At 40.8% G+C, this 15,032-nt stretch overlaps 1 protein-coding gene across 1 annotated transcript in view; it reads left to right on the forward strand.

Moving 5' to 3' along the window:
• The window catches only part of LOC115101762 (protein Wnt-3a), a 31,582-nt gene that overhangs the window by 2,360 nt on the left and 14,190 nt on the right, over positions 1-15,032 (forward strand). The window contains exon 2 of the mRNA XM_029621228.2: positions 12,833-13,071. Coding sequence (XP_029477088.1) covers positions 12,833-13,071 — 239 coding nt within the window. The remainder of the gene's footprint in view (positions 1-12,832; positions 13,072-15,032) is intronic.

A 15,032-nucleotide genomic window follows, 5' to 3' on the forward strand; every position in this document is an offset into this window, starting at 1 on the left:
TCTATACCAGTACCCAATTCAACTGGTGATAATCATCAAGCCATTTATCAGCCGTTTTTATGTCAATATCAAATCATTTCTGGGTAACAACTTAGGTTCCGTACAGTGATTGCTTTCAATTAAAATTGTCAAAAATAAACAAAAAAATAGCTTTTTAGCAAAGGGCAGTTTCTCAAACAATAATTTTGATAGGAATGTCTCGGAGTGCTCTGAGTGGGGAGGGGAAAACTGAAAATTAACCGTTATTGGCAGAGAGGTTTGGAACTACCTTTCTTATTGATCTATTAACTCATTTTCTGCAATAGTTTTGGGGCGACAGGGTAGCCTAGTGGTTAGCGCATTGGACTAATAACCGAAAGGTTGCAAGTTCAAATCTCCGAGCTGACAAGGTACAAGTCTGTCATTCTGCCCCTAACAAAACACTGTTCCTAGGCCATCATTGAAAATAAGAATTTGTTCTTAAACTGACTTGCCTAGTTAAATACTAAAGGGAATTATTACCATTTCACAGTATTATTTCAACCTCATATTGTGGAAATATATTATAAAACACAGGAAATCAAGTTTTTGATTGCACTGGGACTTTACTGTGCCTTCAGAAAGTAATTACACCATTTGACTTATTCCATATTTTGTTGTGTTACAGACTGAATTAAAAATGGATGAAATTGTTGTTGTTTTTCACACCCATCTACAGACAATAATGGCATAGTGAAAAATATTTTTAGAAATGTTTGCATATTTATTGAAAATGAAATTCAGAAATATCTCATTTGCATAAGTATTCACACCCCTGAGTCAATACTTTGTAGAATCACCTTTGGCAGTGATTACAGCTATAAGTCTATCTGGGTAAGTCTCTAAGAGCTTTCCACACATGGATTGTGCAACATTTGCCCATTATTCTTATCAAAATTTTTCAAGCTGGTTTTCAGGTCTTGCCATATATTTTCAAGTATATTTCAGTCAAAACTGTAACTCAGACACTCAGGAACATTCATGGTCTTCTTGGCAAAGAACACCAGTGTAGATTTGACCTTGTGTTTTAGGTTATTGTCCTGCTGAAAGGTTCATTCATCACCCAGTGTTTGGTGGAAAGCAGACTTTCCCGATAGGATTTTGCATGTGCTTATCTCCATTCCGTTTATTTTTTATCCTCAAAAGATTACAAGCATACCCATAACATGATGCAGACACAATTATGCTTGAAGATATGAAGAGTGGTACTCAGTAATGTGTTGTATTGGATTTACCTCAAACATAATACTTTGTATTCAGGACAAAAAGTTAATTTGCTTTGCCATTTTTTTGCAGTATCACTTTAATGCCTTGTTGCAAAAAGCATGCATGTTTTGGAATATTTGTATTCTGTACAGGCTTCCTTATTTACACTGTGAATGGGGTTAGTATTGTGGAGTAACTACAATGTTGTTGATACATCCTCAGTTTTCTCTTATCACAGCCATTAAACTCTGTAACTGTTTTAAAGTCCCATTGGGCTCATGGTGAAATCCCTGAGTGGTTTCCTTCCAGCAACTGTTAGGAAGGACACCTGTATCTTTGTAGTGACTGGGTGTACTGCTACATCATCCAAAGTGTAATTAATAACTTCACCAGGCTCAAAGGGATATTCTATGTCTCCTTGTTTCTATAGGTGCCCTTCTTTGCGAGGTATTGGAAAATCACCCTGGTCTTTGTGGTCGGATCTGTGTTTGAAATTCACTGTTCGACTGAGGGACCTTACAGATAATTAATTGTATGTGTGGGGTACACAGATGAGGTAGCCATTTAAAAATCATATTAAACGATATTATGAGTATTATTTGACATTATGGGGTATTGTGTGTAGGCCAGTGACACAAAATCTCAATTTAATCCATTTTGCATTGAGGCTGTAACAGAACAAAGTGTGGAAAATGTCCAAGGGTGTGAATCTTTTCTGAAGGCGCTGTAAGTAGAACTAGCTGTGGCTACTCAATGAGAGGTCTGGGAAACACTGGTCTAATACAATGCTGACAGGGAGGGTTGTTCCCTGAGTTCCACCAGAATCAAAGTGACAGAGTTATGTACAAACCACAGTACAAAGTCATTCACCCTCTCTTTTTCGATCATAAAAGAGCTGTCTTGTGAATTTCTTTTTTTGTGGGGCCAAGATTGTATCAAAACACCAGAACCAGTCATGATGACTGACAGAAGATGGCAGGCTTCCATTTGGTCACAGCAAACAGCCTCTGGCACCAAAATAAAGTCATCAACTTGTGTGTCTATGATTTGCTATTGGTGGGTGGGTCAGAGCACTGATTCAATCTGGGCAAGAGTGCAACGACGAAAGCAAAACAGAGGCGAGCGTATCCAAAGACGCCGCTGAGCGTTCTCTGGGCTTATTGTGTCACCCCTACCAATACAAACAACGCTCGGCTGAATCTGCAGCACCAGGCTATAAGGAGCTGAAGTGAAGTCACCATTGAACTCTGCATAGTTTATGTTATATTGAGTTTTGATTCATTCTGGCTTAATGGAAACTAGATACCTCACTAAAGAGTGAGATAAGAAGCTAAAATATAGGCTTGTGTTTCATGGTACTGTAACCTAACCCTCCTGCTGTGTTCCGGTCGAATTGGACCGATTTACAAGTTCTCTCTCTGAAAAATGTTGTTAAATTAATCTGATTGTCATACGGTTCCATGAGGTTCCATGACAAAATTGACCGGTCATTAGAAATGAATGGGTGAGACTACAATTAGTGTATAAAATTGAGTTCAGGCACATGCCCATTCATCAGATGGACACACTTCGTCTCCCAGACCCCCACATCCATGTGTGTTTGAGCACACACACACACGCACGCACGCACGCATGCACACACACACACCTCACTCCCCTTCTTGGCTTCCATGGCAACCCCCATTGGAACCTTTCCCCAATAGAATCTTTCCCCCACGGGAACCACACCTGTTGGCATTCTCACAATAAATCGCAACATTGTTTCAATAATATATTGAACTTTTCTCACAGCTCTGGTATATAAAGCTTTTTGAGGCCTTGCTCACAATTCATTCTGTGGCACAATGACCAAATTCTATACTGTATGTGAGGCTCTTGATCATATCTTTGATCATGACACTGGTGAGGAGGAGAGAGTCCTTGTTAAACTTTGACACAAAGTAGTCTGTGATAAATAGCACAATATGTTTCATCTGAGTATTTGTTATAGTCAAAATAATCCATACGTTATGCTTTTTTTAACTCAAAATTTAGTTGTATGAGCTCAGGTCAATGAGGCCTACAGGTCATAAATAGCAAATAGAAGTTCACAAAAACTTAAGTTGATAAAAAGATCTAACACAACATTAGGTGATAATATATGTATTAATATGGATTTATAATCAGCTGTAATGGGGCGGTTATTTTAGACCAGGAACACAGAATTAATTAACATGAAACGAACACAACAGAAGGGTTAAACCCATTTTTTTACATAACACCTTGCTATTAAACAATACGTGCCTTTTAACTCCTCTCACTAAACGTGTCTTTACTTTTGCAAATAACTGTCAATCATCCAAGAACTGACAGATATTATTATAATGAAAAGTCGCTTTGTGCAGGTTTGTTGGCAGAAGCTGGTGCCTGAACGCTGCTTGGAGTTAGAATGGTTAGAATGTACAATGGTGGAGGATTGGTTGAGGATTGGTGGAGGATTGGTGGAGGATTGGCTGAGGATTGGTGGAGGATTGGTGGAGGATTGGCTGAGGATGTGGGTCTCGACCAACACAGGTTCATGTCTCTCCAACTCCTCGACCTGTCATGGCTCAGCCTGACTGCACCCCCCACACACACACACACACACACACACACACACACACACACACACACACACACACACCACACCCACCTTAAAAGATAAATACCTGGAGGTGAAAGCTTGCCGCACATTCCTTTTCCCAAACGTGCTCTCTTGATGTCAAAGTCGGCTCCAAAGCCCCAGGGCCTGCAAGAGTAAAGTGGTAATTCTACGGTACCCTGCTTGGGCTTGCTGAAATATGCATTAAACCTAGTCTGGATACACTTAAATGAGAGGTGAAAAGATCTATACTGACTGAGACTAGAATCAAACATGATATCTATTATTTTCTCTTGTGTGTGTATTTCTGGTGATAACACGCAGCTACTGTTTATGGAGATGACACAGGCAAGGTTTCGATGAATCCTCAATCTTGGTTTTGTTTGAGTTTGTGTATCACCTAGAGGAAATGGTTTTGTCTTCTCAGTGGCAAGTGGTAAGGAACAGTAAAGGAATCTGGTATAAGACACATGATTAATTCTTTACCTTTGAGAAAATAGAAATAACCTTTGTAATCAGAATCCCTTTTATTCGCTAAGCTCATTCACACATACCCAGAATTGTACTTGGTGACATGGTGCTGCTGGCAGTATACATAACCTGGTCTCAGAGCAAAACAAATTATATTTGACAGAAATCTGTGCCCCTCCATTTAGTATGATCTGTTACTTTACGTTATGTTACATTACATTAGCCAAAATGTTAATGTTGTCTGTGATGAGGTTCGAACGCGCAACCTTTGGGTTGCTAGAAGTTTGCGTTGTCTGTGATGAGGTTTGAACACCCTACCTTTGGGTTCCTAGAAGTTTGCGTTATACACCCACCCAGCCACCCAAACCAAACACTGCACTTTTTGTTTCTAACCTACTGTCTTATCGAACATAATATATCATACTAAACTGATCAAATAATGTAACCTAATGTAAAGTAACATATCATACTAAATGGAGTAGCACAGATTTTTGTCAAATATAATATGTTTTGCTCTGAGACCAGGCTCTGAGACCAGGCTGGTAGACAACATATTATATTATAGAGACAGGAACAGAGAGAGGAATTTAGTTCACATTAGAAGTTAGATCTATGAATTACAAGGAGGAACAATTTACTAATAAATGAAAACATTTTGCATTCAACTTAAGACCACAAACTCCATATATCTTAAATGGAGTTGTACAGCATGTAAAATATGTATTTGTTAGTACTCAATAACACCATGTACTCCATAGTCTACCTCTGTAATAAATCCATAAATCCTATGGTTGAAGCTTTCCCCACTTCCTCTCCTCCTACTTCCTAACAGTAATAGAGGTGACCTGAATCACTCAGCCTGTATCGCACGTCCTCAGAAGCAGAGCCAGCGTGAGGGCCATGGGTCTGACTGCCCTAGGGCCCACACACCTATAGGGGCCCTGTAAAGGGCCCCCTGTTCTTGCAGATACAAAGAAATAGAAATAAAGAATAAACATTATTTAACACTATGAATCATGGCAAACTGGATAAATATTATATAATATATAATAAAATGTAATCAAATCCTGGAATTTGTCTGAGCTGGTGTTGGTTATTTTATAAAGCAATGTGCAGCTGTGTCTGTCGCTATACCCCCTTGAGGGGCCCCCTGCATGGCCTTGGACCAAAACGCAATTATCAGAAATACACCATTCTAAAGCTCAACTGATACGAGTGGTTTCATGTGACAGAGGTGAAAATCTCCATTAGAAACATTGAAAGAGGTGAAGTCTAAAGATGCAACTCGGACGTGTTGCTAATATGACTAAGATTGTGACTTTGGCTTCTGGGCAAAGAAAAAACGTTGGTATGAAAACCAATAGAACACGAGAGAAAAGTTGCCTTCAATGGCATGTCAGGAAGTCTTTATAAAATACAGAGTGGGATTTGCCATAGCTAAAGGTACTGAGACACCTGCGCATGTGCGTGATTTTTGTTACATAGCTGCTGCCCACTCCATACCGTCTCTCCCTCCTTCCAGATTGTTTTATGTAGCTGAGCTCACAATGCTGACTACGTAGCTGCTGCTTCCCCCTCCTTGATCGGCCATGTACGCCGTTGTCTGGTGTAGCCTACAAACTCCACGTTGTACACAAAAGACATGGTCAAGTCAACATGTTCAAACTATCGTAGAAGAGTAGGCTATTAAGCATAAGCACGATTTCATGTTATTTTTCAGGAGGGGAGTTAGGCTAAATGCAAAACAAAACTGCCCACTGTCAGACTCTGGTTATACATGCTTGGCTGCCTAGAACCTTCGCTGCCCAGAGGTGGAACAGCTACCGTAGGTTGCCTACTCGTGCTGTACTTCCATGATCATTGAGAAGCTAAATAGCAGTTTAGTGCCTGTGTGTTTCTAAGACACAGATCGTTTTTTACCCCAATGCAAAACTCAAGTGGGGAGTGACACCTAATTAGTGTTGTAATGTTATTTTTTCATCATCATTGCAAACATTCGCTCAGCAGGAGGTAGACAGGCAGTCAAAGTAATAGTGTTATTTTTTCAGTAACTGTGGCTAGTGGCTACAATATGGCAGCAACTATAGCCTACGTCATCACACAAAACAATTACTGTTTTTGCAATGTGTAGGGACTGCTTCCTGCTTGTGCACCTGCAATATTCATTGCAACAGACAGAGAAGGTTGTAGCCTTCATAATGGGCTATATATTTTTTGGAATGTTCATTCAAATTGCCGCAGGGTTTTTTAAAAAAATTTCAGCTGTTTAGAAAGATAAGGCAGACATAGGCCACATCATCATGGTTAAGAAGAGGGCGAATAAAGACAGAAACGTCAAAGGATTGGGGGAGTGTCAGCAGCTACATATATTTAAAAAAAAGGGGTGCTTAAAATAACACATGCGCAGAATATGATCCGGATCCTTAAATTTGAGAAAGAAGTTTCCGGAGTGGCCATGGCCTACACAATAATCCCCCAAATGTTTCTACGGTTGGATTTTGGCTAGGTCACTTTGAAGCAAGGTAAGACATCCCTTGTAAATAGGCTAGGAAGTTAAACTTCCAGGGTTCAAACAGTTAATTATATCTTCTCAACATGCAGACTGCCTTCAACCAAAGCCAACCCTAGCCGTTAGGGGGCCCTCTGTGAAATCTTGTTTGGGGGACCCCCTACCTGGCGGGGAAAATATTTTAGTGGCCCCCCCTCGATGGCGGAGAGGAAAACAATTACGTTTTTGAGTTAATTTCCTGCAATGCTACACATTTTGCCATGGGGTGTAGACAGGGCTCTAAAGTGCGACTAATTTCATTGCATATACAATGAAATATTTTGCTGTGCAACCTGAAGTTTTCATTTGGGAGCAACAGTTTCTAAAACGAAAATCAAATAAATTCAATGAGTAACAATATTTAGCCTCAACAATGTTTTCTACTCTGCTCAAACAAGCTGTCACATCATGCTGTCAATTCATTCACTCAACATATTCTTCCAAAACAAGAACAATGTTGCTTTCCACATTGTTTCTGAAGATGAATCGATATGTTCTCTATTATACTATTGGTTTGTGTATCTTACTCTCTGCAAAATGGGAGTTAGTTAGCTAGTCTAAGGCAGCTGGCATGTGTTTAAAATAATGCTAATCGCTAACTAGCTAGCATTTAGCTAAATGCACTAGCTAGGGCAAAGCAAACGTTAGCTCTAATACAAGTTGCTACCAGTGGTGGTGTAGATCAGTATGTTGTAATCGTTGTCTAAATGTAACATCATTTCAAATTTGACTAGAGTCCTCTGGGAAATATTGAACAACACTTTGGTTCCTACCCTTTCATAACTCCTACCTGGCTTTTTGATATGTTGTCATGCTAAACACCAACCATAGAATTAGAATAATCATTCTATTTCTATGATTCCAACAGTTCCAACAGTGGCCAATTTGACAGAGCTTGAAGAGTTTCATTTTTTTTGTTGCACAATCCAGGTGTGGATAGCTCATAGTGACTTCCGCAGAAAAACTCACGGCTGTTATTGCAGCCAAAGGTGCCTCTACAAAATAGTGACTGAGGGGTGTGAATACTTATGGAAATTAGACATTTCTGTATTTCATTTACAATACACGTTCTAAAATTTGTTTTCACTATATCATTATGGGGTATTGCGTGTAGATAAGTGAGAAAATAAACAAATGTAATACATTTTGAATTCAGGCAACAAAATGTGGAATAAATCAAAGGGTATTGCTTCGTTGAGGTCAAAATAGCTCTTACAATATTTCAGTGGTATAAATACTTGGTAGAACTGTAATGCAACTACCCTCTGAAAAAAATGTTATTCTATGGAAAATGTTATATAAATACCAGAATTCCTAACCTCCAATATTCTGTATGTGCAACTTGTTATGGTATTTAAGTTGTTTAACATTTGGTTTAAAGTGACTGAGGATTTGGGCATGCTTTTTTAAGCATCCTGCCATAGGCCCTACCACTCCCATTGTTTCACTAGCAGCAATGCTAATGCTGGCTGTGGGGTTAGTAAATAAAGAAAAACTAAGCCATATTTTTGGTCATTATCTCTCAGGATCAATGGTTGAATAATTTTGTCAATAAAATTAAGTATATTTCAAATGTTGGTGTACCGCCCCGTTTTTAACACATAAATAAGACACAATTCATATTTATTTCAAAATTCTAAAAATGAAATGATACTACTATCAAATTATGGTAAATCAGCTTTTTAGTACTAGGGTGGATTGCACTTTGGAAAAGAGATGCTCATTATTTATTAAGCGAAATATATATATATTTTCGATTTCCAGAATATGGAAATGAAATGTTTTGGTTATATTTTATTTCAGGTAACATTATTTACATGTCTAATGATGTAATTTTGATAAAAATTAAGTTTGATATTTTGCTATGATTGTTGCTTTTTCCAATAGTTTATTTTTGGGGTCAAAATTATCCCAGTTATCTATGTATGTAAAATAGGCCCAGTAGTAGAAAGGTCGGTTCCTCCTATTTTTAGAAATCAAAACCCAGTTTTCTCGCACAATTGCGTGTAGAAAGGTTTTGCAAAGACTGGGTTTATAAGAACAGATGTTTGAGGAGCTGGGCAGTGTGAGCGTTCACTACGAGACAGGGTTTTTCCAATAGGCTCTGTATGCGATGCGCATGTGATAAATAAGAAACATGACGAACTAACAAAAATACAGACATTTAATTCCACAAAATTATGCAAATTAACCTGTAGACCGATAAGCTTGACCAGTCAAATTTATTTTCAGCAGTTAACCAACTAACGGTTAACTGTTGACATCCCAAGTGATGATGCCTAATTTGCGTTTTATGATCGGCCATATCAGCTATTCATTTTTTTTAAACGATTTGGTCAGAATGGCGCCTCGAGAGCACCCCACTCCCTCTGTGCTGAGACTAGCGCCGCTCCTGTACGTCCCGAGACTTATGACTGTGTCTATTGTCCAGGCAGGTTCTGTTTGTCTGTCTGGCCTGTTCTGATCTGATCATCTACAGTATGCACTCACACAGTAGTCATACAATACTAGCTTTAACCAGCTCACACATGGTCAAACAGGAATCAACAGGTAGCACCTAAAATCGTACAACCATATTACCAGGCATGGGGAACAGCATAATGCAATACAAAAAGAAGCTCAGCACAATGGTGAGATAAAAACATATACAGCAGTACAGTATCTATGTAGCTAGCTGGATAGGTTGAAACCAAGCCACTGTTTGTTTTCTTACACCTGCTGACCTCACTCAACACCCACAGAGACATTCACAGGTTCTTCCTGGCAGAACAGAACGTCTACAGGTCAAATGAAAAGCTGTGCCACTTGTTTTCCCTTCTTCCTCCCTCAGTCTTTCCCAGACAAGATCTTATCTGCTCACACTTGCGGAGGGGGGCTGTACTTGTGTGGCTGGTTTCACTTGGCATGGTTCAGAAGTCATCACATTCCTGCTCTACATGTTATGGCTATTAGGAGCAAGTGTCTGCGGTGGGTTGTGATGTGGACTCAGGTTTCTGTTGTGCGAGGTCCGCCGTGCTCAGCTTTAGCGCCTTAGGGTGCGGATTGACAAGCGCCAAAGAGAGGTCCATTCGGAATAGGAGTTTCCTTGTTTACTGGCATGCTTTGCTTTCGCTCATATGTATCGCAGACAACATGCAGGCCGGGAGGACTTGATATCCTCTCAGACACTTCTAGAGCCTGTTTCCCCCCGTCTTTCTTTTTTCTATTTCTCATATATGATTAACCAGAGGTCTAGTCATGTCTCTGAGCCAAGGAAAATAATATGGGAAAGCCTTTAAAGTGAGCATGACACATTGCTCCGCCATTTGCTCGGGGATATACTTTGGAAAGTACTAAATGGCTACACTTACTCGGTAACCCATTGACGTACGTAGGCTACAGACAAGAGGTTGAAGGCAGACGCATGAGACTGGGTGTATTCAGTTCAGCTTCATTTGTTAGCGCAAACAATATATCTGCTACGTTGACTTGATTTGCGACGCAAACGTCTGGTACACAAGGTCAGCCTGTCTCTCAGGAACGACCTGGGTCTCGGGTTCTCCAGTTGCAATGTAACTTAATTAAGCGTTGTGATGATCGTACCAGTCGCATCGTTATTTCCAAGGCAGCGTTTTTAAGTGTTTCCCGGGAACAAGCCCGCAGAGAGGACGATCGCTAAGTGCAAAAATGACAGGCAGTAGCCTAGTGGCAAAAATAAAACTCAATATGATTTCAATATGATTGAAATATACTGTATAGGCCCATGTAGCCTATTTATCTTTTAATGTAGTTTTCTCCGTTTTCATTTGAAGCATTATTTGATCCGTCACTTGTTTGTAGTAATTGCAAATACTTTGGCAACTCTGTATTTGTAGTCAACTTCGTTCTGAAGTTATTGGAGCTTACAGTCAGACAGATGCCTAGCCTAAACATCTTGATTGTATGTTTAACGGAGATCTTCTGTGAGTAAAGTCATGTGGAAGGGCAAAAAGCATCTAACGATGCACTTTAGCTGCTCTACAAGTGTCTGGATCACTCGTAGATGTGCAAACGTCTTTAAGGGCAAACGTTACTAACAAAGCCTCTGGGAAACAGTTCGGCTACTAAAGATACATCGTAAGATGGTTCTAATGATGATCTCAACGCTACGAAGTCTCTGGTAAACCTCTCAGTGTAGAGTGATACGCTTAAATCATCACTTTTTTTAGAGTGGAATTTAGAAATGCCTGGGGTGAGACTCTGGCTCTGTATGTTAATCTCGTTGTTGTGATCACAGAGTGATTACTTCTTTTACATCGTTGCCCAGGTCAACAGATAGTGAGATAATTGAGCTGCACAAGTCCTGCCTGCTCCCACCTGCTCTGGCTTGAGGCCTACTGTCGGAGCCACGTTTGGGAGTGTCAAAAACAGTGAGCGGATATCCCTTCTTTCTATGTACTTCATCTTCTTTTTGTCCAGCTCCTGTTATTTTGGATGAGTGTAAAATTCCCTTGTTCTACTGTTGGAGGTTGGAGCAGATCACTGTGCAAACAAACACTGCACTCTCTGTCTCTGTCATAATGGCCAAATCACTCAGACGTGGATCGCCAGATTACTGTCATCAATAGCAGCTTCAGCGAGGACTGAGTTTACTGCAGAAGGAGCTGTTGACTGGAGTGCCAACGAGGAACTTGTTGCTACTCTGCAGTAGTTGCCTTGCCAATGACAATAGGAAGTCAGTTATTAGATCAAAGTTTATGTTGCGGTTGTAATATAATACGTTTTTATTCATGGTGAACGGATTAGTATAACAATCCCATTCATATAATGAGGTTTATCCAATCCTATTGTCTCTATGAGTTGTAATTTACCTGAGCTGACAATGATGGATAGTAATTGGAATGGAATTAACCCTAACTGTATGTGGTACTCTGGGAGAGGGTGAATGGAAATGAATGCATGGTGGCTAGATGAAAACAATGTGAGGGATTATGAGGAGCAGAGCAGAGGAGCAGTGAGTGGGGAGTGAAGGAAAAATACTCTATGTTAAAAGCTTGATGTGGAAGTGCATGAGTGTGGTCTGAGTGTATCTTATTAATAGATTGTAATACATGGGTGAAATACAGTTGGATCTCAACCAAGCACTTATATTGTGGAATGGATAATCGAAGTGAAATATATTTGCTGTCATGTACATGCTTCCCTTTATCCTCATTGGATGGTTGTCATCCTCCCACTCTCGACCCTCCCACTGACGGTAGTAGGCCACTGCAGTGGAAATACAAACTGACTAGAGCCAGATTGACTGGTGCGTTCTGTAGATCAAACAATTACAATTACAGCATGCTGCCTCAAAAGACTTCTTCAAAAGTACCACAATGACATAACATGGGATGACACAGCACCGAGAGAGTTGTCACATTTCCATGGTTACGAGCGATGTTAACACCTTAATTGAAAGACACACACACAGACAGAAAGATATTATCAGAGAACAATCAAGTTTGCACTTGTTGCATCCCAGAATATCCGTCCTCAAAGAGAAATGGGGATGGATGGATGGATAGATATGTAATTAATACATCCGTCTGAAGTCTCAATGTACAGTTGTACTCTCATTACCCTAAGTCAAGGGCCTGTTTAGCATGTGGACACTTAAAAAAAGGTGTGGTTTTCTGTAATAACAAGGTGGAGTTTCCAAGTTGTCAACCTAGAGGTCTATGAACCACTTTGGGTTCACGGGGGGACTTTCATCTTTCCTTGTGGCGCGGTTACCTTTGTGGAGTATAGCACTGGGACTGCGGTTTCAACCCACACAAACGCCAGGTGGCTACAGAGGGGATAGATAGAGGGATAAGGCATTGATGCTTAATGGTAACACCTGATACACACACACACACACACGCACACACACTGCACGTACACACATAAGCACAACATACACACAAAGAAAGATAGACACACACAAGTAGTCAGTATATCATGTCACTGCCTCCTCTCTCCCCATGCAGGTCCCTAGCGGTGGGCCACCAGTACTCGTCCCTGGGCTCCCAGCCCATCCTGTGCGGCTCCATTCCTGGCCTGGTGCCCAAGCAGCTGCGATTCTGCCGGAACTATGTGGAGATCATGCCCAGTGTGGCAGAAGGGGTGAAGATCGGCATCCAGGAGTGCCAGCATCAATTCAGGGGCCGTCGTTGGAACTGTACCACCATCAACGACAAGGCCATCTTCGGACCAGTGCTGGACAAAGGTAATGTATGATAATATAATTAGAAGAGAATACAGGATACACTCATAAACAGTGGTGTAAAGTACTTACAGTTTTTCTCAGTCGCTTTGGTGCATTTCTTAGATCAAAAGTGCAATTCTTGAAACTACTTGTACAAATTCCAAATCATCTAGTCACTTGTGCACATCATTAAAGCAATTTCTTATTCCTTTAGAGCAAATTGCAATTGATAATGTACAAGTGTCAGCTTTTTTCCACATTATCAATTGCTCATGTCATATTGATCAAAATGTAGTAGATTGTTCTCTGTTGAATAGTCTTACCCCTCAAAACATCTAGGCATTAGTTCCTTGCATAAGCCATTACATGCAAAATTGTTGAACTATTTGTCATAAACTGTCAAGCATAGTTTTACACATTTCTATTAGACCTTTTGTACAAAAACATGAATTGATGAATCGTGCAGGTGAAATTGACCCTCACTCATGAAGGAATGTAAAGTGTTAGTTCAACCAACAATCAACCAGTTGTCTAAATTTCTCAAAGGTGCATCTCATGAAGAATCAATTGGCAAGCATATATAGACAGACCAAAAACACAGAGTTGCAATTTTCCAATAATGGATGGACCAGGAAATGAACAGGGTCAACAGCCAAGAGGAGGAGGAAGAAGAGGAGCAAGGATGCATGGTGGAAGGCAAAACAGAGGAAAAGGCAGAAGAGGACATAGGCTCCACCTGGCACAGCCAGAAGAGGACTGGCCACCCCACATAGCCTGGTTCCTCTCTAGGTTTATAATCTCCACCCGGCACAGCCAGAAGAGGACTGGCCACCCCTCATAGCCTGGTTCCTCTCTAGGTTTATAATCTCCACCCGGCACAGCCAGAAGAGGACTGGTTCCTGGTTCCTCTCTAGGTTTATAATCTCCACCCGGCACAGCCAGAAGAGGACTGGCCACCCCTCATAGCCTGGTTCCTCTCTAGGTTTATAATCTCCACCCGGCACAGCCAGAAGAGGACTGGCCACCCCTCATAGCCTGGTGGAAGGTGGAAGGAACATGCAATATATGTACATGTTATGTCACTCTTCCTTACCAAAACAAATTCAACTGTGTGTTCTGGGATATAGCGTATAATGGAGTTGGAATCAAGTTAACCCTCCCACATGCAGAAGACGGGGTCGGAATATCATCGGTCACAGGAAATATCACCATGTGTGCTGCTATTTCGAGCATGGTGTCCTAACCCATATCCCCCTTATAGGGCCATACAACACCCAGCATCTACTCAACTTTTTAGAGACTCTCTACAGGGCTCTCATCCCTGATGATGAGAGGGGTCTGTTTAGAGAGGATTTGCCAAAGTATGTGGTCATTTGTGATAATGTGAGTTTCCATCGATCAAACATAAGGCAATGGTTTGTGACCCACCCGAGGATGCTCATAAAATTCCTCCCACCTTATTCACCATTCCTTAAGCAAATTGAGGAGTTATTTTCAGCATGGAGGTGGAAGGTGTACGATCGTTAGCCACACACATAGATGACCCTGCTGGCTGCAGTGGATGCAGCATGTGAGGACATCACAGTAGACGCCTGCAGAGGATGGATAAGGCATTCCAAAAGATTCTTTCCACGTTGCATTGGAAGGGAAAATATCCGGTGTGATGTGGATGAGAATATGTGGGCCGACAGACAGGAACGTCTGGATGTGTAGAGACAGCACAACAGTGCTGCGGGCAAAGTTGTGCCTTAGGGGTGGTTTCCGGTGTTTCTTTCTAATTTAGTTTTTTTTCCTTTGTGCCTCTTGGGTTGTCCAGTCTCTTTCAATCAATAACCCACATACAGTAATAAGTAAATAGCACTGTTAAAATTGATATATGCCATAGAAGTGCAGCCTTGTGCATTTTCAATACAGTAGCTGTCATCCAAACTGTAGCCTAAGTTTACATCAGGTAATACTGTCAAAGTACACAGTTACATTGA

Source organism: Oncorhynchus nerka, linkage group LG20 (assembly GCF_034236695.1).
Source record: "Oncorhynchus nerka isolate Pitt River linkage group LG20, Oner_Uvic_2.0, whole genome shotgun sequence".
NCBI lineage: Eukaryota > Metazoa > Chordata > Actinopteri > Salmoniformes > Salmonidae > Oncorhynchus > Oncorhynchus nerka.